Raw genomic sequence first — 24,758 nt, 5'->3', positions numbered from 1 at the left:
AGCTTTACACTTTACAGATATAGCCTGATTTGTTTATCTGTTTCCTTGCTGATGGACATTTGGGTCACTTCTAGTTTTTACCTATTAAAAACAAAGCTGCCAGAAGCATTCATGTACCAATATCTGTATGAACCTATGTTTTCAGTTCTCTTGGATAAATACCTAGGAGTGGGACTGCTGGGTCACATGAGAAGTGTATGTTTAATATGTTACCAAACTCCTTTCTAAATTACCTGCAATATTTTATGTTCTTACCAGCCGTGTGCATTGCAGGCAGTGCATGACTGCCCACGCGGGGATGGTGAGTTAACTCTAGCTATGAGGTATGGGGCTAGCTGTAGACTGTCTGCATAGACAGCCCTTATCAGGCTGAGGCCCCACTCTACCCCTGTTTTGCTGTGAACACTCATCATGGTCGGGTCTTAAAGCCTGTGCAATGCTCTTTCCATGTAAGTGGAGACATTTTCCTTAATTTTTAATATGCTGAACTATACTGGTTTTTGGATGATAAACCACCTTTTCCCCCAAGATAAACTCTTGGCCACGGTTACTGCCCTGTTTATAAACTGTTGAGTACAACCTGCTTCTATTTTGTTTAGGACTTTCAGTCTGTAGCAGCTTTTTCTGTACAATCACTCTCTGGCTTTGGTATCGGGGTAAAACCAGCCTTGGAAGTGAGCTGGGACATGCTCCCTGCTCTTCTATTTCCTGCAAGAGCTTATGCAGAACTGTTATTATTTCTTCCTTAAATGTTCAGTAATCTTAACAGTGAAGACATCTGGTCCTGAGTTTTTCCTTGTAGGATGATTTTAAACTACAAAACAAAACCTCTTTCATTTAGAGCTATTGAAGCTATTTCTCTCTCTTGTTTGAGTCAAGATAGATTCAGAAATACAACTGAAATGTCAGGTGGTGACAGCTGCCACCACCTCTGCTGCTACAAGAGGCAGTGTCAGCATCGGGATCAACATTTGCTAAACACTCACTAAGTGCCTGCCAGGAGTCACCCCATGGCCTTCATATTTATTATTTTATTTCATCCTTACAATCCACCTGAGGGTAGGTATTACCATTACCCCCATTTAAACATAATTTAACTGAGGCTCAGAGAAATAAACTAAGTTGCCAAGTCACAAAGCTAGTAGGTGGTATTAAGAAACAGGATTCAAACTCCAGCTGTCTAATTCCAGAGCCTGTACTGACATATTTCATAATTATTTTTATATGTAAACATTATGTTTTACGTTTTCATCTGGGTGAGAAGGTACAGAAAGCACACGAACAACATTCCTCAGGTTCTTCCAGTTCTCGTCAAGGCCTGAGCCTGGGCCAGGATGGGTGAAGAGCCTCTTCTCACAACAAGGCACTGGGAAATCCTCGTTGACAACAGGATGCAGTAAGACAGGCTTCTGCCCTATTTCAGCACAGAGGGTAAATCTGACAGGTGGGAGGGCCAAGGAAAAGCCGATTTTGAGAGCACGAATGCCATTAACTTCCTGGGGGCTGGTCACACTGCGTCCTTCACAAGATGTCACAACCAACGCTTCGTCTTGCAATCATCACTCAGTTGCTAATAACATGACTGATAACTTTACTGAATCAGCTATTCAGCTAATAATTTTGCTGAACTGGGATAGATGGATGGGAGGAAAAGTGAATTAAAGACCCAAAATCACTCTAGGGTTTCCAGCTATAAAAGTGACAAAAGATTAGGGACTCACTTCTACAGGAATTTGACTTTTAAAAAACTTTATTCTTTTTACTTCATGACTGCCCCATCCTAATCTACTCTGGCTAGAATTTAGAGCTGGAAAGGCATTTGCCACCTTGAGCGTGCTTCCTGGTTTTACCCTCTGTCTCATCACCAGCCTGCTCACTCATGTCCACCATATGAGTGTGTTCTTGTTCCATAGGGTCTCCTTCCACCTCAGTGGGACCCTAGTGAAGGCAGCTTACCTTCTGCACTGCTTCTACTTGAGCCTTCAAAATATTACTCTTCAAGTCAGGAGGAACTCTCCTGGTACTCAGCGCTGGGCTGTCGATGGCATTATTCAGACACTTCTCAGTTAGCTTTACCACCTCCTCCTGGACATTAAAAGCACACTGTGAGCAGCTCCGAGAGGATTCCACCAAATGGAAACAGAAAAGGGCAGATGGAAGTTCCTATTCAGACAACCAGGGAGCCATGTGTTTCAGGCAGCCATCTTATTCCAGGAGGAGTCAGCTCTCACTTGAGGTTTTGAACTAAGATCAGTAATCACAAATAAGGTAGGGACCCCTGAAAATCATCGAGCCCAATTTCCTGTCTTTAAGCAAACTGAATAACTAACGATACCACCCTGGAAAAATGCCTGAATGAAACCACACATGAAGAATGTGTGCCATCTGCTATAATTAATTTCAACGGATTTTAGGTCGGGCCCTAAACTAGCTGATCCCTAGAGCTGTTACTGGGTAGATGACTGTGCTTGAGACTTAAGTTATTTGGCCACAAAGAGGCCACTCTCAGGTAAAAACTTACTAAAATGATAAAATAAAGCACAAGTCCATTGAATGAAGATCATAATTAAAACAATATACATTAACTATTAAGAAATGGGAGAAAAATTAATAATTTTAATTGTCTACACTACAGCTGATATTTTACCTAATTTAGAATAAATGACAATCAATAATAACAATCACCATCACCATCATCCTTACTGTGTGCTGCGCTAAGTCGCTTCGGTCATGTCCAACTCCTTGCGATCCTGTGGACCAGAGCCCGCCAGGCTCCTCTGTCCATGGCATTTCCCAGGTGAGAATACTGGGGTGGGTTGCCATTTCCTTCTGAAGGGGATCTTCCCAACCCAGGGATTGAACCTGTGTCTCCCGCATCTCCTGCACTGGCAGGGAGGTTCTTCACCACTAGTGACACCTGAGAAGCCCTGTCCTTAATATGGTTACCATTTAATGCTGGTCTAAATAACAAACTCACTCTAAACATTTTCTTAGCCTCAGATATAGCTTTTGTTCTGTAAAACAGGCCATCTGCCAACATACAGGATTACATATTGCACCGTTCGTTCAGATTTGAAAAAATTTAACTATGTGCTTATTCTAATCTGGTTTTTCTTAGTGTGGTCTCCACATACCTGCCTCTGGGTGGGATCCCATAATCTGAATGTTTAACAAGCTTTCCCATGTGACTCTGATATATATAAAAGTTTGAGAATCACTAGTTTGTATTAGACTCTATCTTCCAAGTCTACAGAATGGTTCCTAGTAATTGAAAGAAGACCCTATATCATTTTTCAGTCATGACTAGTTCACATCATATGAGCCAGCAATGCCACTTCTGGGTACACATTCAAAGGACATAAACACAATCCCAAATAGGCATCTGCACCCCCCACATTCACTGCGGCATTATGCACAGCAGCCAAGACATGGAAATAACCTAAATGTCCATCAAGATGAAAGGATACAGAAGATGTAAAATGCACACACACACACACATAAATATACACACACAATGAAATATTGTTCCACCTTTAGAAAGAAGGAAATCCTGCCATTTCCAACAACACAGACGAAACTGGAAGGAATTATGCTAAGTGAACTAAGTCAGATAGAGAATAACAAATACTTCATGGTATTACTTAAATGTGGATTCTTAAAAAAAATCCAACTCAGAGAGTAGAATGGTTGCCAGAGACTAGGGGTGGAGAAATAGGGGGAGGTTGGTAAAAGTTATCAGATCCTGAGGACCCAATGTACAGGATGGTGACTAAAGTTAATTACACTGTTTTTTATACTTGAAATGTGCTGAGAGTAGATCTCAAGCATTCTCACCAAAAAACAAACAAAAAGGAAACTAACTAAAGTAAAGTGAGATTGTGTTAACTATCAATCTGACTGTAGGAATCATTTCACAATGTATACGTCTATCAATTTATCAAATTGCACATTTTAAATGTGTTTAAATTTTGTCAATTATAGCTCAATAAGGGGCCTGGAATGTTAGGTTCACACATTAAAGTTAATTGGAAGTGGTCAAACAGGAGATGGCAAGAGTGAACATTGACATTTTAGGAATCAATGAACTAAAATGGACTGGAATGGGTGAATTTAATTCAGATGACCATTATATCTACTACTGTGGGCAAGAATACCTTAGAAGAAATGAAGTAGCCCTTATAGTCAACACGAGTCTGAAATGCAGTACTTGGGTGCAATTTCAAAAATGACAGAATGATCTCTATTCGTTTCCAAAGCAAACCATTCAGCATCACAGTAATCCAAGTCTATGCCCCAACCACTAATGCCAAAGAAGCTGAAGTTGATAGGTTCTAGTAGTCCTAGAAGACCTTATAGAACTAACACCAAAAAAAAGATGTCCTTTTCATCATAGGGGAATGAAATGCAAAAGTTGGAAGTCAAGAGATTCCTGGAGTAACAGGCAAGTTTGGCAGTGGAGTACAAAATGAAGCGAGGCAATGGCTAACAGAGTTTTGTCAAGAGAACACACTGGTCATAGCAAATGCCCTCTTCCAACATCACAAAAGACGACTCTACAAATGGATGTCACCAGATAGTCAACACTGAAAGCAGACTGATTATATTTTTTGCAGCCATAGATGGAGAAGCTCTATACAGTCAGCAAAAAATAAGACCGGGAGCTGACTGTGGCACAGATCATGAACTCCTTATTGCAAAATTCAGACGTAAATTGAAGAAAGTACGGAAAACCACTAAACCTAAATCAAATCCCTTATGATGATACAGTGGAAGTTACAAATAGATTCAAGGGATTGGATCTGACAGAGTGCCTGAAGAATTATGGACGGAGATTCATAACATTGTACAGGAGGCAGTGATCAAAACCATCCCCAAGAAGAAGAAACGCAAAAAGGCAAAATAGTTGTCTGAGGAGACCTAAAAATAGCTGAGAAAAGAAGAGAAGCAAAACGCAAAGGAGAAAAGGAAAGATATATCTATCTGAATGTAGAATTCCAAAGAATAGCAAGGAAAGATAAGAAAGCCTTCCTCAGTGATCAATGGAAAGAAATACAGGAAAACAGTACAATGGGAAAGACGAGAGATGTCTTCAAGAATATTAGAGCTACCAAGGGAACATTTCATGCAAAGATGGGCTCAATAAAGGACAGAAACACCATGGACATAACAGAAGCAGAAGATATTAAGAAGAGGTGACAAGAATACACAGAACTATACAAAAAAGATCTTAATGACCCAGATAACCACAATGATGTGATCACTCACCTAGAGTCAGACATCCTGGAGTGCAAAGTCAAGTGGGCCTTAGGAAGCATCAATAAAAACAAAGCTAGTGGAGGTGATGGAATTCCAGCTGATCTATTTCAAATCCTAAAAGATGATGCTGTGAAAGTGCTGCACTCAACATGCCAGAAATTTTGAAAAACTCAGCAGTGGTCACAGGACTGGAAAAGGTCAGGTTTCATTCCAATCCCAAGAAAAGGTAATGTCAAACAATGTTCAAACCATTGCACAATTGTACTCATCTCACAAGCTAGCAAAGTAATGCTCAAAATTTTCCGAGTTAAGCTTCAACAGTACGTGAACCAAGAACTTTGAGATTTCAAGCTGGATTTAGAAAAGGAAGAGGAACCAGAGATCAAATTGCCAACATCCATTGGATCATAGAAATAGCAAGAGAATTCCAGAAAAAAATCTGGAACATGAAACATTCTGCTTCACTGACTATACTAAAGCCTTTGACTGTGTAGATCACAAAAAAAAACAGTGGAAAATGCTTAAAGAGATGGGAATAAAAGACCACTTAACCTGCCTCCTGAGAAATTTGTATGCAGGTCAAGAAGCAACAGTTAGAACCAGACATGAAATAAGGACTGGATCCAAATTGGGAAACAAGTACAAGAAGGCTGTGTATTGTCACCCTCCTTATTTAACTTATATGCAGAGAACATCCTGCGAAATGCTGGACTGTGTGACTCACAAGCTGGAATCAAGATTGCTGGGAGAAATATCAATAACCTCAGATATGCAGATGATACTACCCTTATGGCAGAAAGTGAAGAGGAAATAAAGGGCCTCTTGATGCAAGTGAAAGAGGAGAGTGAAAAAGCTGGCTTAAAACTCATCATTCAGAAAACTAAGATCATGGCATTAAGTCCCATCACTTCACAGCAAATAGATGGTGAAACAATGGAAACAGTGAGAGACTTTATTTTCTTATGCTCCAAAATCATTGCAGATGGTGACTGCAGTCATGAACCTAAAAGATGCTTGTTCCCTGGAAGAAAAGCTATGACCAACAAAGATAGCATATTAAAAAAGAGACATTACTTTACCGACAAAGTTCCGCATACTCAAAGCTATGGTTTTTCCATTAGTCATGTATGGATATGAGAGTTGGACCATAAAGAAAGTTGAGCGCTGAAGAATTGATGCTTCTGAACTGTGATGTTGGAGAAGAGTCTTGAGAGTCCCTTGGACTGGAAGGAGATCCAACCGATCAATCCTAAAGGAAGTCAGTCCTGAATATTCACTGGAAGGACTGATGCTGAAGCTGCTGATCACCTGATGAGAAGAACTGACTCATTGGAAAAGACCCTGATGCTGAGAAAGACTGAAGGCAGGAGGAGAAGGGGACGACAGAGGATGAGACGGTTGGATGGCATCACCTACGCAATGCACAGGAGTTTGAGCAAGCTCTGGGACTTGGTGATGGACAGGGAAGATTGGCATGCTGCAGTCCATGGGGTCACAAACAGCTGGACATGACTGAGTAACTGAACTGACTGATGAAGGCAGGAAAAATAGATAGCATAGCTGGTTGAGTCACACAGTCGCGTCTGACTCTTTGTGACCCTGCGGACTGTAGACTGCCAGGATCCTCTGTCCAAGAGGATTCCTCCCTTCCTCCTCCAAGGGATCTTCCCATCCCAGATATCAAACCCAGGTCTCCCACATTCTAGGCAGATTCTTTACTATCTGAGCCACCAGGGAAGCCCGCTGAGGACAAAAGACGAGATGGATGGATGACATCACCAACTCAATGGACATGAGTTTGAGCAAGCTCTGGGAGATGGTGAAGGACAGGAAAACCTGGCATGCTGCAGTCCATGGGGTCACAGAGTTGGATATGACTGAGCGATTGAACAACACGAATGGCTAGTTCAAATGCATTGACATTTTCTTTTCAGAGAGAATTACATTGCAGATTTTGTATTATATGCTCAACATTTATATTTCCATGTCATAGCATCTCAAAGCAACCTGCCACAGACCTAGGCAGATATTTCTCTTCCTGCCTACATTAAAAATCAAGAATTCAACACACACATCACAAAAGTACTTGTGATTGTTACCATCTTTCTGGAAGGCAATTTTGCAAATGTACCAAAGGCTTTAAAATTATTTCTGAAATTTGACTTAACACTTCTGCCATGCCAAGTGGTTTTTGCAGGATCTTAGCTCCCGGATCAGGGATTGAACATGAGCCCTCAGCAGTGAAAGAGCTGAGAACTAACCACTGGACCACCAGGGAATTCCCAAACCTAACACTTCTCCTTCCTAGGAAAATAATCAAAGATAATGCAGGATATTTATTTATAAGACTGTTTGTCACAGCACTGATTGTAACAGTGAAAATTAGCAAAATGTCTAATAGGAGACTGAGTAAACACAACATTGACCTATGCATGCCATTTAACTATTATCTGTAATGTGTTATTGAAATAAAGAGATAACAATTGATTAGCTATAGAACAATGTTAACTGTAGTTATCTCTTAGGACTGGGATAATGGACGTTTTATAATTTCTTGCTTTTTGAAATCTACATTTTGTGGGGAATTCCCTGGCAGTCCAGTGGTTAGCACTCAGCACTTTCAGTCAGGGCTCAGATTCAGTCTCTGACTGGGGAACTAAGATCCTGGAAATGCACAGCATGACCAAAAAAAACCCCAGAAATAAACATAAATAAAATCTGTATTTTATACAGTTACCTTCCATGTATATAAAAGAAAAAGATTACTGAAATACAAGTTCAGTGTAACAGCTATAAAATATTTTCATATAGTTTTATTATAGGATGCAAATACAACAATATCCAGTTACTATGCTGTTGATATGTCTGCCCTGGATGGCCAACATGTGCAAACAGAGAACCAAAATAATTAAAAAGACACCCTGATTCCTAAACACCCCAAGTTAGACCTGTTCTAACAAGACTGGATGCTCAAACTCTCCTGCAGAGCCGTCCTCACTATCAGAATCAGCTTAGTTAGGCGCTAATGTCAGGTTAAAGAGGATCCAAAGTCCACTTCAGTTTGCTAACGAGCCAGGGCTCGTGTGCCTGCAGTGCAGAAAGCCAGACTGACGGCAGGAGTTTGCAGAAAACTAGGGGTGTATTTGCAGGGCACCCAGGAAGGAGGACAGGCAGCTCACGTACAAGGACCAGCACCCCCTGATGCTTTCTGGCAAAGGCCTTTAAAGACGGCGTGAGGGCACAGGGTCCAGGACGTGTGGCCAGCCTGCGGACCTTCTTCTGACTGGCTGTGCTTCGTTGCTCGGTCATGTCCAGCGGTGTGCGACCCTGCAGACGGCAGCCCACCCGTCTCCTCTGTCTGTGGGATTCTCCAGGCAGGGATACTGGCGTGGGTTGCCATGCTCTCCTCCAGGGGCTTTTCCCAACCCAGGATTGAACCCAGGTGTCCCACATTGCAGGTGGATTCTTTACCGCCTCAGCCACTGGGGAAGGCCTCTGACTGGTTGGTGATGAGGGAATAGGGTGATATCTTCAGAACCTCAACCTTCTGGCTCCAACCAGTCTGGGGACCCCTTGCCTGTGGTCATCATGTGGTCGTCATTGCCCACTTGGGGGGGGGCGGGGGCGGGTCTTAGTTTTTGCAGAACAACTCAAAGACAGGCACAGACAGTTATCCATATCCCTTCAGAACGAACGAGGAGTCCTGTGATGCTCTTGTCCTAAACATTAACTGCTAGACTCTGCTCTTTGGAACTTGGGGAAGGTCCAGGAGATTACCGTCTTTTTCCTACAAACAGGAAACAGGGATGTGGAGAGGCTTTTTGTACCTGGGATGGCCCCACAGGGTCCTGTTTGGGGTCCAATTCTCCCTTTTCTTTGATGCTCCTCAATTCTGAGGGGAAAAGGGGTAAGATTAGGAAGGGCATCAATTTTTAGACAGATTAATCACAAACTCAGCAGGGGAAGTCAGTTTTAGGGGGACTTGGTTTCAAGTTCTGAACCAGAATGCCATTAGATCCAGACTCAAAACCACTCTTGAAACAATCTTGGCTAGAAAACATAGGTAGGCCATTTATACATTCAAACACATAATGCAAAGTATTGGTGTAAGTAGTAAAACTCAAAAGAAAAATGGTACTTATTTTTTATAAGCACAGAGAGATCTTATTTCTGAGAGCTCCTTCTTTAAATGCCTCAGAAAAATTGAAATTATTTAATTTTAAAAAATTATATAAGCCTTTTAAGTAAAGTGAAGTTCTTTTTAGCTCTAACTTTGGGAAGATGCAAAGAGTTATTTTAAGATTGGTATGGTTTACTCTTTCTGAGAATTTAATAAAATTTGGACCCACTTTCCTGAAAAATATGTAACTGAATTAAAGCAAGAATAGGAGCTTCCTTGGTGGTCCAGTGATTAAGAATCCACCTTGTCCAATACAGAAGATGTGGGTTCGATCCCTGGTCAGGGAACCAGATTCCACATGCCACAGAGCAACTAAGCCCATACATCGCAACTACTGAACAGAAGCACTTTAGAGCTCATGCTCTGAAACCAGAAAGAAGCCCCTCACTCACTGCAACTAAGACCCAGTGCAGCCAAAATAAAAAAAACAAAAAATAAAAAAGAATATGTGTTCAATTTCATAGGGTTTAAGACACCTCTTATAATTATTTGTGGGTAGATCCGTGATCTGCAAGAATCTTGCTTTAGAAGAATAAATACAATTTACCTTGAATTTTTACTAAATATACACAAAGGTTTTAGCCACTTTATAAACTGTTTCTTCCCCTTAAACTGCTGAAAGTATTTACATAAATCCAGAAGAGTCCCTGAGATCATGACAAAGGGAATGTGAACTTTTAGGGCTGGCCTACTATATAAACTAATAAATTCTAAGATACCAGTAGTTAAATAGCCTGATTTCCAGACTTAAAAATTATTTTTTAAAACACCTGCACCAATAATATTAGTAACTATTGTTTCAGGGTTCCCAGGTGGCACTAGTGGTAAAGAAACTGCCTGCCAATGCAGGGGACACAAGAGACGTGAGTTCGATCCCTGGGTCAATAAGATCCCCTGAGGGAGGGCAAGGCAACCCACTCCAGTATTCTCGTCTGGAGAATGCCATGCCAGAGAAGCCTGGTGGGCTACAGTCCATAGGGTCGCAAACAGTTGGACACAACTAAAGTGACTTAGCAAGCAACTACTGTTCCAGCTGAGAAAGTCACGGCAGTGAGGGTAGCAGAATGTGCCATCCCCAAATATGCCACCCTGTGGCGTGTTATTTTGAGCTGAAGGCAACTGGGAAGCAGGAGATATAAGAAAAGCTTTGTCCTTCTCCTATCTATCTAAAAAGGAGTCCCTCCTTCCTTTCTACTAGGAAAGACCAACATTCATCCCCGCAAACAACTCAAACTCTTATCACTGAATAGCAAGGACTCAAAGCTGCGTAAGAAGCCTTACTTCTGTTTACCCTGCCTTTCCCTGAACCCTCCCCTACACTTTCTTTCGTTTGACTTTAGCTGAAGATGGTATTTAACTGGAATTCTAAGCCTGAGAGTTACTCATTCTCCCCTGGTATCGCCCATCTGAACATGAGGTACACCTAACAGTAAACTTCTGCTTTTCTCTTGTTAATCTGTCTTTTGTCACAGAAGTCTCAGCCAACAACTCAGAGGAGTAGAGGGAAAAATTATTTTTTCCCCCTACAGCAATTACTGTTAAATAGAGAATATTAGCCTTTGTGTTTGTAAAAGTATCATTTCTACTTACCTTACATAATATGCAATAGCTCACTGATCCCTGGAGAAGTGTGGCCTTTGCAAGGCTAACATCTGAAGCTCAATTTCCCAAAGGGAGGTCAGACCAACTGCCACACTTTTGTGTCCAAATTGAGGGTAGAAGGAAAGAAAGTTAACTACTTATAGAGCCAAACTGAAACGTCTGGAGTCACTTATGTCAGGGACAAAATGAAGACAGCCAATGTAGGCACACAGAGGACACTTAACCTAACCTCATGGGGATGTACAACTCTTCCCAAAGGTTGGCACAGGACACCAGCCAAGCCCCCATGCAAGTCTGTTCATGGCAGCTCTATGCTTCCTTGTTCCCCTGACACAGCTACTCTCATCCAAATAAGAAAGAAGACCACCAGACAACTAATCAGCTGACAACAACAAATAACCCCTGTAATTATCCCATAAAAACCGCTTAAATTTGTCAGCAACTCAGAACTTACTACATTCACAGTCTTGAGTTCTAAGGTTCATGGGTCAAAATCCAGGTAATATATTCATCTTTCTCCTTTGCTTTCTTCAGAGTGCAGATTTTGATTTTTGATATACTTTTTCGTTGTACCTTCTTAAGGTTTGGGTACAAAAAAAATCAAAAGATTAAAAGTGACAAAGATTATTCCAAGTCACGTGTGGCAGCAATCTGCTATAGGATTACATTCCCAACAACAAGAGAAAGACAACCTACAGGCCACACCTGGCCCGCCATCTGCTTTAGTAAGTAAACTCTACCGGAACACGGCCATGCCCAGGCCCACATGGCTATGGCTAGCTCATGCCACGGTGGCACAGTTGAGTACAATGACAGAGACCATACAGCTACTGAGACTTAAATATTTACCGACCTTTAATGAAAGAGGTTGCCAACTTGTGGTCAAGAGAACACGGTCATCACGCCTTTCTTTTAAACCTTTACACTAGAAAGACTAGCTGCTAAAGGTCAGGCCTTAATCACGTCCCCATCCTCACTAACAAATGCAGCTTAGATTTTGTTACTTTAAGCATTTTAAAAATTTTCTGATCAAGGACCAAGAAAAAAAATTATCCTTCAAATTTGAAGATAAAGAAAATTCTGGAATTGTCTCAAGTAATTAAGAGGAGGAAGGTAACTGAAAAGTCTTCAAGTCTTGACACAGCATAAGCCCTAAAGGACTCCAAAGACACAGATCAGGCAGATATTGTGAACACATTCTCCGTACGAGGAGGCACCCAGAAAGGGGAAGAATTCCAACAATGAACCCAAGATTCAGGGTGTCCCAAGGTGGAAAGAATGCTCCAACCTCCAAGTACATCCAACCTCCAAAATATCCAAAGGCTGACTTCAGTCTTAGCCTGAGGAACTTCCCACATTAGGGAAGCTGCTGCTTTCTTAGCTATCTGTTCAATTCCCAGGCGTGTTAAGATGTGTTTTCTTACACTGAGGTGAAATCTGCCTAATTTCGTCACTCACTGACCTTAGCTCTTCTCCAAGACTGTTAAGAAACATTATCAATACTTTACTTCCTGTCATATCATAGCTCCTCAGATAACTGAAGTATTCTTTCCTGAGATCGCTGAGCATCATTACAACTGTGCTTCAAGATTCTTCACTGTACTCCTTCTCTTCTCAAACCACTTTAGTTTTCCGAAATCATGTTTATCTCTCTTCCTTTTTAATACTATGGTTGGAGCTCCCCTTTTAAGCCCTGTCAGTTAATACAATGGATATGTTTCAGCAGTTACACTTCATATTGTTTACAAAATTCTCAAACTCTTTTTTACACATGCCTGTTATATTCTACCTCCTGATCCTAATGCCTACATTTGTGTCAGACTAGTCTTAAATCCAATCCATCATTCCAGCCTTTCAAAGTATTCATAGATGCTGATTTTCTCTCTCACACTGTACTTTCCAGTTGTTGCCATCTGAAAATTCCATTAGCCTAAAACGTTCTCAGTTACCCAGTTTTTAGAGCTAAACATCCAACATCTGACACTTTGCTTTAGAATATATTCTATTTACAGTAGGTGTTTCATCCTAAAATACTATACTTAGTAAAACCGATATTAAGATTAATTTGCATTCCTTAAGCAAACATTAACAGTTAGTGGCAGAGGTAGAGAAATCAGAGTGGATTAAAAGTGCGTCATATAAATAAACCATTAATTAAGGGAACTTCCATGCTGGTCCAGGGGCTAAGACTCCTTACTCCCAATACAGAGGGCCCTGGTTCAAACCCTGGTCAGGGAAAAAGATCCCACAAGCTGTTAACTAAAAGATCCCATGTGCTACAACTAAGATCCAGCACCATCAAACAAACAGATGTAAGAAAACACATGAATTAACTTGAGAACTAAAACGTTGCTGCTCTAACGGTAAACAAAGGATGCTGCAGCCATCAAGCCAACACATTTCAGCCACTGTTCAGTGAGCCCTGAGGCAACTCAGGATGGAGACAAACGACCTGCCCACTGAAGCCCACGCAGTGGTCAGCCTCTGCAGCCACCCTGATGGTGCTTCTGAGGAAACTCACGACACTGGCCCCGGACAGCCAAAGTGCGTATCATAGGAATGACTGCAGTGAGCCCAGACTCACATCTTCCCATACACAGTAAACCAGGGCTTCCCTGGCCTGCAATGCAGGAGACCCAGCTTTGATCCCTGGGTTGGGAAGATTCCCCTGGAGAAGGGGATGGTAACCCACTCCAATATTCTTGCCTGGAGAATTCCATGGGCAGAGGAGCCTGGCAGGCTACAGTCTATGGGGTCAACGGACTGGTTCAAAATTGGGAAAGGAGTACGTCAAGGCTGTGCATAGTCACCCTGCTTATTTAACTCATATGCAGAGTACATCATGTGAAATGTTGGGCTGTATGACTCACAAGCTGGAATCAAGATTGCCGGGATCATATCAACAACCTCAGATATGCAGATGATACCACTCTAATGGCAGAAAGAAAGAGAAACTAAAGAGCCTCTTGATGAGGGTGAAAGAGGAGAGTGAAAAACCTGACTTAAAACTCAACGTTGAAAAAACGAAGATCATGGCATCCAGTCCTATCACTTCATGCCAAATAGGTGGGGAAAAGTGTAAACAGTGACAGATTTTATTTTCTTGGGCTCCAAAATCACTATGGATGTTAACTGCAGCCACAACTTTAAAAGACGCTTGCTCCCTGGAAGAAAAGCTATGACAAGCCTAGACAGCATATTAAAAAGCAGAGATATCACTTTGCCAACAAAGGTGTACACAGTCAAAGCTATGGTTTTTACAGTAGTCACGTATGGATGTAAGAGTTGGACCCTTTAGGGTCCTTCTTTAGAAGGACCTCCTTTAGAAGGCTGACTGCTGAAGAATTGATGCTTTCTGGAAATCAACCCTGAATACTATTGGAAGGACTGATGATGAAGATGAAGCTCCAATACACTGGCCACTTGATGTGAAGAGCTGAGTCACTAAAGATGATCCTGAGGGCAAGAGGAGAAGGGGGCGACAGAGGATGAGACGGTTGGATGGCATCACCGACTCAATGGACACGGGTTTGAGTAAACTCCACGAGACACTGAAGAACAGGGAAGACTGGTGTGCTGCAGTCCATGGCGTGGCAAAGAGTTAAACATAACTTAAGAGACTGAACATCAATCCATAGAAAAGTACTAAATTCCTTAATGTGAGATAGCTGGTTTTCTTTTATTAACACTAATCTTTTGATGAGCATGACCAGGTCTTTGTTGCAAAAACTCCTATGAATCCGGGCTCATCCTCCCCTCTTTGAAGCAGTCTCTCAGGGTTATCTGAGATACTGTCTCCCAAGCTTGAAGTCCTAAGAAAATCTGTCAAATAACATATAACTCTCAACTTTTAGGCTGTGCTTTATTTTTCTTCAGTTGACAAACTCGTACACAGCACTAGTTGAAGCACTGAGGTAGGGTAGTCTGACATCTCTTATTTGTCAGTACAGCACTGAATTCTTTCTTTTTATTTCTGCCTGGCATAGAGTAAGCCCTCACCAAATATTAGCTATTATCTTCCTAGTTACATAAGCCCCAAACACTTCTTCATGGCACACCATCCTTCACCTAACCCTCTCTCATATTCCCTTTCCTATCTTAAACCCACACTCGTACTTATTTTTCCAAGGTTTCATAACTAATCTAACAGATCCTCTGGTCCAGAGATTCAGCTAAGTTACAGCAAAATGTGCAGTGAATGTTGCTAAAAAACAAGCAGCCGCTCAATGAATTTCCTGTGCAACAATTACGCTTCAACTCCCTGTCAGGATTTACTGGGCCTCAATCTTCAGGTTCACTCCAGGCCTCCACTAAAGTTTTGTCAAACTGTCAACTACCTAAGCTTTCATTGAAAGCTTTCAGTTAACCCTCTGACTTTGACCCTGCATTCCCCTACCTTACAAAGACAGTAGAAAAACTGACAATGTGAAGGAAAGAGACCATATAATTGAGAATTACTGAGGGGTCAAAAATGGAAAGGCTTTCTGAAATTGAATCAGCTTCTAAAAGACATTTTAATGAAAAATGTAATAGGATGAAAAAAAAAAAGACACATTCTAAAGGACAGTTATAACAATGACTATGAAGGAAAGAAGTCACTCTGTGCTCCATACTGGTCTCTGAAGAAGTCCAGCTAGTTATCCAAGGATGAAAGAGAACTGCAAGTCAGATGTTCCTTTTTCCTCTTTAAAATCAAGCCAAAACAAAATTCATTCAGCAGGTCTTTGTTATCTATTGCCTAGGTATAGGAAAAAAAATAAATAAAAGGCTGTCTCCAGATTATTACCTAAAATTCACTCTTCCGTTATTGGGGACAATTATTTTTATCCTATTCCCACTTTAGTTACTGCTATAAGTTATTTAATGTAGAAATAATAAAAAATTTTAATTACAGTCAAATAGTTAATTGAGGTTTAATTGGTTTAACTGGTATGTCACCCCACCACATGCCTAAAGACTTCAAGAGGACAGGATGGTGAAGGGTATGAGGGATGATGCTTTAGCATCTCATGCTCGCTTATTACAGAGCAGTTCCCTTCCAAACAAATCCGTTTACAATTTAAAAGGCTTTCAATTAATTTTTTCAACTAAATCAAGATTCACTGAACAGAATTAGAGAAGGGATGGGCTGAATCTAAAGAAAAAACATGAAATGACCTTATAATTCTTAACACTGCTGTCCAAGTTTCCTCCTAAATATCCACAAATTTCACCTTTTTAAATTATATAACAAGTTTTAAGAGTTCAGCACAGATAGACTTCCCAGTGAAAGAAAAGAAAAAATATTAGCTTTGGATGGAAAAGATTTCTGGGAAGTCTGGGGCTGTATGACAGGCATGCGAAAGAGAACTCAGAATACCTGGTTGTTAATGTTAACATCCACGTTGGGGTGAGGAGTCGGCACAGGACTGTTTTCCATTTCAAGATGTTTGAGCTTCTCTGAGGCATCTATGAATGCTGCAAAAAAAAAAAAGGAAAACAGCCACTTAGTCTGCCATGCTGTCACGGCTTGTAAATGTAGAGACTCAGGCTTTCCTCACCGCCTCCCCTCAATACCAGTTACCACCAATAAAAGGTAATAATCCAGATCACCTTGGACCAGACATTCTTTCTATAAGCAGGAAACTCACCATTAATTTGAGTTAAGAGTTAACCTGAACAGGAACACTTCCTGTATCTGCTCTGCTCCTAAAATGCCACTGGATGCAGACTCTCTGTGGCATGAGGGGTTAAGAAAGCTCACCAGCTACGTGACTCACAGAAAAGGCACAGAGCAGCGGGGACACCACCCTTCCTTCCAAAGTGCGACCCAAGCTCCTCCTGCGACCTTACACCCAGCCGTTCTCCTCTTCCTGACCACACGGGGCCTAAAGCTACGCCGATGAAGAGCACCCATCCATTCACTCACTGACTCAACCTGTCACAGACTGGCGCCATCAGTCAGGCGTGATGCAGGACACGCATCTTCTCTTCACTACCTGCAACCAGGCTGCACAATACATTACAAGTCAAAGCCTCCAACCACTGAAAAGAAGATACATTAAATACAATGAATTCTATCTCGACTAACAACTGGTAGTTGTTCTTATTGTGCAGGAATCAATTTGGTAGGAATGTGAATTTATACACTGTCCACATAACTGAAAAAGCTACTGAATGCCTAATAATTTCTAAGCAATCAAGGAGAAGAAAGGAGGGAAAACTATGAAGTCATTTCCTCTCAAAGAGATCTTCTAAAGTGTTCATCAATTAACTCTAAAATCTGCCCATTGGCTACACATTAGAATCAGATTGGGAACTTTTAAGAAATACTGATTCCCAGAGCTGACCCTAGAATAATAATACCAGATTTCTGAAGGTAGTTTTCTGGCACTAGTAGTTTTTATTTATTTTATTAATTTATTTATTTTAATTGAAGGCTAATTATTTTACAATAGTGGCTTTTGCCCTACGTTGACAGGAATCAGCCATGGGTGTGCGTGTGTCCCCCACCCTGAACCCCCCAGGCTCCTCCCCATCCCATCCCTCAGGGTCGTCCCAGTGTAAAGCTCTGAGTAGCACTTGTAGTTTCTAAAACCCTCGAGGTGACTTTAATGTACAATCAAAACTGAGAATCACTAATTCAACGTTAATCTCAAAATCTTCCGTACTCATTTTCTTACTTAATGGCCACTTCCTGTTTTTCTTATGCTCCAGATGACTGGACACCACATTTTAACACGATGCTGCTGGCCCACAACACTTCAGCTTATGCTGTTAACTTAATACCGCTGGCTTGTGGTGGCGAGGGGGAGCTGGTTAAAATAAAACTTGTTCTGCTATTCCTGTTTGGCTGAGAAATATCCTGAGACTGTAGAATAAATGCTTTTCTTTTTAAGTTACTATTTATTAACTATTTACCTAAGTCAATCAGGGTTTGAACATCATAACCAAAAGAAAATATAGAATAAATTGGACACCAAGATTCACATCTTGGTATAAAACCTTAATTCTTAATATCAAAATGCTCTAGTTTCACTGATTGACACTGAGCAAATGTGTTGAGTCTCAACTGGGTTAAGTCTTACTAATGAAACCTCTACATGATTCAAGAATTTCTTCTGTCCTAACTTCCAACAGTATTTAAGCTCTGCTTGAATAGTTTCTGTAATGCCCACTCACTGTAAGATATCTATTTCTGATATATGGCAAGAACAGTTTAAAAGATTCTTCCCTAAACTCATTTCAATTTGACTTTGCTGTATTTTCAAACTGCTGATCCAAGATTCACTAAGAAGGTGACATAAATTCCCTGATATAAAAGGCTTCTGAATATTTGAAGTTGTTACGTCTCATTTGGTCTTGTCATTTCTAAGCATCCTTAGTTTGTTCTACCAAACTCCTCAAAACCAATATAATCTCCTAGAAAGTATGCACTAAATAAAGGTCGTTTGTTCACACAACACTACTGCAGTGCTGGAGGAATTTTAGACACTCTTCAAACCCAGACAACTGTTGCTGCTGTCCAGTCGCTCAGTCGTGTCTGACTCTGCGACCCCAGGCCTGCCGCACAGCAGGCGTCCCGGTCCCTCACCGTCTTCCGGAGCTTGCTCAAACTCACGTTCATTCAGTCAGTGTTGCCGTCGAGCCATCTCATCCTCTACTGTCCCCTTCTCCTCCTGCCTTCAATCTTTCCCAGCATCAGAGTCTTTTCTAAGGAGTTGACTCTTTGCATCAGGTGGCCAAAGTGTTGGAGCTTCAGCTTCAGCATCAGTCCTTCCAATGAACAGTCAGGATTGATTTCCTTTAGGATTGACTGATTTGATCTCCCTGCAGTCCTAGGGACTCTCCAGAGTCTTCTCCAACACCACAGCTCAAAAGCATCAATTTTCTGGTGCTCAGTCTTCTTTATGGTCCAACTCTTGCATCTATACATGACCACCGGAAAATTCATAGCTTTGACTAGACAGACCTTTGTCGGCAAAGTAATGTCTCAGTTTTTTAATATGCTATCTCAGTTTGTCATGGCTTTTCTTCCAAATTAATTAATTAAATTAAAATTTTAATTTAAGCAACTTTTAATACATACAATGGACAGACAAAATGAAAATAGAATCAATGTTGCCATTCTATAAAAGAGACTTTTTATTTTAATCTGGAAAATACTTCACATTAAGCTAGTCTTGCTTCTGGCTGAATCTAAACACCGATGGCCTCTATCTGTTACATATCACAACTTTCTAGTGACAAAGAGTGACTATTTCTAACAAGAGACAGAGTCCAGAGCAAGGCTGTGAAAACTGGAAAATAACCAAAAGCAATTGCTGCAAAAAAAAGTACATGAGGAATACTGGCATTCCTTGGAGATACTGTGGGTTCAGCTCGGGATCACCACAGTGAACTGAGTCATGTGAACTGCCTGGTTTCCCAGTGCATGTAAATTATGTTTGTACTATATTGCAGTCTACCTATTAAACATGCAAGAGCATTATGTTTAAAAAAATAATGTGCATACTTCAGTTAAAAAATACTTTATTGCTAAAAAATGCTACCCATTATTTGACAATGTAGGGTTGCCACAAACTGTCATTTTGCAAAAAAGCACAATATTTGCAAAGTATAATAAAACAAGGAGCTCTGAGTAATAGATATGTTTTCTTAACCTGATAACTATTACCTTTAAAAAATCAAATTAGAACATCATTCTGAAATTATGAATAAATCAAAGCTAATTTATGTTTCCTGGACCTGACTCAGAATAACAATTTAAATATGGTAGATGTCAATAAAAACATAACATATAACATGCCAGAACATTTGTTTAACAGTGCATTTGTAGTGGTTACTTCAGGAACAAAAGAACAGATTTTTAAAATCAACTGAAAGTGAAAGTGAAGTCGCTCAGATGTGTCTGACTCTTTGTGACCCTATGGACTGTAGCCCACCAGGCTCCTCCATCCACGGGATTCTCCAGGCAAGAATACTGGAGTGGGTTGCCACTTCCTTCTCCAGGGGATCTTCCTGACCCAGGGATGGAAGCCAGGTCTCCTGCACTGCAGGCAGACGCTTTAACCTCCGGGCCCCCAGGGAAGCCCACCACCAGCAGTAACTCAGCATGTTCTATGAACCAGAAGCACTGTGACAGTTTTCATCACGTCTTTCTAAATTACTAAATCCTATTGCTGTATTCTCACTCTTCAGAGAGAACAGCATACTCATTGGCAATTTCCTATAAGTTGTTTAAAAGATGGTGCCTAATTTTAGAAAAAGAAATCAAAATTGCCAAGAGCCATGTAAAAACATAAGCTGCTTTTAAATGATCACAGTTACACTGAAATTCAACAGAAAGCTCTTGTTTAAAGACAGTTATGTTTCAATATCAAACCAAACTCACAAATAGAAATATATGAAATTTATTATTTCCTTTTAACCTTTTAAAAAGTTAAGGAGAGCAGTATTCTTTCTTGATTATTTATTTTTGTGGGTCTGGGCAACAACAGCTCTCATTAATAACAAAATATTTCCTATGCGCTAATGGAATGTCCAAACATTTGTTCAGTCCTGTGCCCTAGGTCATCTCTAAGGAAACATTTTTCTCTTAATTTTCATTCAAGAAACAAAAAGCAAATTTGAAAATTCAAAAATGTTTAATGACTTATAAATGACACGTATGTTTAATGGTATCAATTATGTGATCTTAAACATTTCAATGCACTCTTAAGCCAAAAAGGCAAGAAGGCATAACTATTCTACATTAAAATTTTAAATTCAACTACTGCTGCATAAAATACTCTTGAAGTGACTGACAAACAGCTCATTTCAAAAGACGTAGACTAGATTAATGACACTGACATCACACAGAACGTTCACTTACTCCTGCGCTCACCTTCAGGTCCCTCTAACCCAGCCTGCCTGGTGGCTGTGCTCACTTCACCTGGGGCTGGGGAGGTGTCCATGGTGTCAGCCGCCCCAGCTACCTCATCAATGGTTGTTTCCAGTAAGTCTGGACTATCTAGCAAATCAGTCTTCAGAGGCAAGCTGTAAAGGTAACAGAAAACATACTTAAACCAAGACATTTATCATGAAAAGAATTTTAAAATACTAATAAAAATCTGTTGAAAAAAATTTATTTAAGAAAAAAAATTCATATAAAAGTTCATATGCCAAATGGTTTATTCATCTGTCAAAACCTTTGGGCAGATTCTCTTCCATCCAAGATGGATGTTCCCTGATGGGAACCAAGGGTCAACTCATTCTCACATTCCTATAAAGGCTGCCTCCCAAAAAAGCCCATGTTTGTTCATTGCTCCCAAGAGAGACATGATGCATCCCCATTGTTGTGAGGTTTGATCCTCCTCAGAGCCTTGAGCATATGTGTTTAATAAACTGCTGTCAGGGCTGGGCATTGTATGTTGGGCCATCTAACAGTATTTAGGGTAGAGGATCCCTCCCTTACCAAAAGGGTGCATGAGTGTGGAGAAGAACAGCTGAGAGTGGGTGTGGGGGGCTTCGTTTTTGTTGTTCAGTCGCCAAGCTGTGTCCAACTCTTTTGCAATCCCATGGGCTGTAGGCTGCCAGGTTCCTCTATCCATGGGATTTCCCAGGCAAGAATACTGAGTGGGTTTTCTCGGGGGTTTTTTTAGTGAGGGGCAAAATATTCTAAAGTAAAATTGTAATAAAGATTGCACTTTCTATGAAACTGCTAAAAACACTGAATTGTTGGCTGTGAATGGGTAAACAATGTGAATTACATCTTAAAAAAGAAGAAGAAAAAAAAGAAGAAAAACAACAGGAATTCATGACCAAAAGACCAGCACTAAAAAAATATTAAAGGAAGACATACAGGCAGAAGTAAAATGAACAATGTATTATAGGGTCTAAAACATACATAGAAGAAAAATGTTTGAAAAATGACAGTAAAAAGGCTGGGACAGGAGAAACAGAAGCGTGCTCCTGTGAAGTTGTTATACTACACATGAAACAGTACAATATTCTTTGAAAGTTGACTGATAGATGCTAAAGTAACCATGAAAGTAAAAAAAAACATAACAGAGTTATAGCTAAGGAATAAGAAAAGGACATAAATGAAATTTTTAAAAAATGAAAAAAGAAGAAGATGGAAACAAGAAACATATGGGACAAACAGAAAACAAACAGAAGGATGACAGACTCAATCATATCAATAATCATATTAACAGGAAACAGTATAAACATACCATTAAAAAAAAAAATCAATCCCTGCAGAGACTATCAAAAATTGCCAATGTCGGGACTCCCCTAGTGGTCCAGTGGCTGACTCTGAGTTCCCAAGGCAGGGTAGCTGGGCTCAACCCCGGATCAGGGACCTAAGATGCCACATGCCCCAACTAAGATCCCACATGCCCATTAAAGAGCCAACATGCCTCAACTAAAACCCAGTCTAGTCAATAATTTGATACTTTAAAAAATTGCCAATGTCAACTCTATTTCAAGTCATCACAGCAGAGGATTGGGAAAAGTTTCCAATTAACAGTAACTGTGCCTCAGATAAACCTCACTGACTGTACTGCCACTGTGCAAAGATGAAACATACCAATTTTCAAATGCAGAGACTATCAGTTAAAATTTAAAAAGCAAAACCCAGTTATGTGGTGCCTACATGAAACAATTTAACTATGAAGAAATAAATGAACAAAGATAAAAAATAAAAGGACGGAAAAAGATATGCTATGCTAACACTAGTCAGAGCTACAGTGAACGTATTGATATCAAAGTAGAGTTAAGAGCAAAGAACAGTACTTAAAATGAAGATGATCATTTCATAAGGATAAAGGGGTCATTTAATCAAGAGAACATAAAAATCCTAAATATTTATTAACTTAATGGTGGCATTTTAAAATGCATGAAGCCAAAACTGAAAGAACTTCAAGGACGAACAAATCAATTATGGTTGGAGATTTCAACACCCTTCTTTCAATAAGTGATAGAACAGAAAAACGGCAAGGATAACAGTGGACGTGAACATCACTAACCACCAACTTTACTTGATTGACATTTAGAAAATACTCTACCCAAAACATCAAAACACATGTTGTTCTCAAGGGCATACAGAATCATCACTAAGACAGGTCATATTCTGGGCCATAAAACTAGAGTTAATAAATTCAAAAGGACTCAAATCATACAAAGTATGTATGTTCTTTGACCAGAACATAAAAAAATTACAAATCAAAACAGAAAGTTCCTTGGAAAATTGCCAAATATTTGGAAACTATATAATGTACTTCTAAATAACCACTGGATCAAAAAAGATATGAAAAGGAAAATTAGAAAAGAATTTAAAACTAATGAAAGCAAAAGCACATCTATATTTGTAGGATTCCACTAAAATAATAATTAGAGGAATATTTATAATATTAAACATCTACATTAGAACAAAGTTTTCAAATCAATGACCTCAGTTTATACCTTGATAAATTAGAAAAAGAGAATATTAAATGCAAAGGAAGAGGAAGGCAGGAAATAATAAAGATTAAAGAAAAATAATAAAGAAAATGAATTAAAGTGAGAACTAGTTCTTTGAGCTCAATGTAATTAATAATTTGTAGCTAGACTGATAAAAAGAAAAATGAGAATATGCATATACAATATCAAGAATGGGAAGAGTGAAATCACTACAGATACTACAAACATTAACAAGGTATAAGGGAATATTATGAACTGCATGCCAATAAATTCAACAACTTAGATGATATGCAAAAATTCCTCAGAAGCCACAAACCACCAGAGCTCACTCCAGGAAAACAGAAAATCTGAATAGATGCAGAAAAGTATAGAAATTAACTGGTAATTAAAAATCTTCTCACAAAGAGAAGCTTGGACCCAGGGAACCTCCTGAAAAATTCTATCAAATATTTAAAAGAAGAAATAATTCTAACCATCAACAAACTATCTTACAAACAGAGGAAAGGCAGCGTTCTCCAAGTCATTCTATGAGCCCATTACTGTCCTGACAGAGGAGCGATACCCAAACACACAACAAGAAATCAAGCAAGAAATAAAAAAGACTGTCCGCCATGAACAACTGGGACTTTTTGCAGGAATGCAAAGTTGGCTTAACATTCCAAAATCAATTAATGTAATATTACATATTAACAGAAACAAACCACATGATCATCTCAATAGATACACAAAAAGCATTTGACAATATCCAACAACACTAATGGTGAAACTCTCAACAAACTAAGGATAGGAACATCTTCAATCTGATAAAGGAAATATACCAAAAAAACCACAAAACCAACAGCTAACATTACATTGGGGCTTCCCTGGTGGCTCAGATGGTAAAGAATCTACCTGCAATGTGGGAGACCTGGGTTCGATCCCTGGGTTGGGAAGATCCCTGGATGAGGGCGTGACAACCCACTCCAGTATTCCTGCCTGGAGAGCTCCGTGGACAGAGAAGCCTGGTGGGCTACAGTCCATGGGGTCACAAGTAAGCACAGCACAGCACAACATTACACTGAATGATGAACGACCAAATCATTTATCCTGTAAGTCAGAAACAAGACAAGGATTCTACTCTTATCACTTCTATTCAACAGTACACAGAAGGTTTTAAAAGGTGCAGTACGAAAAAAAGGCAGAGTAAATTAAGGGCCCAAACTAGAAAGAAAGAGATACAAAGAGGATTTTATGTGCAGATGACAGAATTTTATATGTAGAAGTCAATGGAATCCACAAAATGCTCCTGGAAAGTAAT

General features: G+C 40.0%; 1 protein-coding gene and 1 non-coding gene across 6 annotated transcripts in view; both read right to left on the bottom strand.

The window, feature by feature from the left end:
- EPB41L5 (erythrocyte membrane protein band 4.1 like 5) overlaps positions 1 to 24,758 on the bottom strand; it is a 156,925-nt gene that overhangs the window by 28,928 nt on the left and 103,239 nt on the right. For 2 of the 5 annotated variants that reach the window (XM_043894711.1, XM_043894712.1), the window contains exons 17-19: positions 20,892 to 21,055; positions 16,398 to 16,495; positions 1,957 to 2,085 (exon numbers count right to left, since the gene is read on the bottom strand). In XM_043894711.1, the coding sequence (XP_043750646.1) occupies positions 1,957 to 2,085; positions 16,398 to 16,495; positions 20,892 to 21,055 (391 nt within the window). The remainder of the gene's footprint in view (positions 1 to 1,956; positions 2,086 to 16,397; positions 16,496 to 20,891; positions 21,056 to 24,758) is intronic. The other 3 variants (XM_043894713.1, XM_043894715.1, XM_043894716.1) reach the window with 3 other exon arrangements.
- LOC122688812 lies at positions 22,443 to 22,580 on the bottom strand. The gene has a single exon (XR_006339561.1). It is a non-coding gene; the product is annotated as a U4 spliceosomal RNA (small nuclear RNA).

The sequence above is a fragment of the Cervus elaphus genome, chromosome 33 (genome assembly GCF_910594005.1).
Source record: "Cervus elaphus chromosome 33, mCerEla1.1, whole genome shotgun sequence".
Taxonomy (NCBI): domain Eukaryota; kingdom Metazoa; phylum Chordata; class Mammalia; order Artiodactyla; family Cervidae; genus Cervus; species Cervus elaphus.
This window is presented reverse-complemented; position numbering and strand designations above follow the sequence as displayed.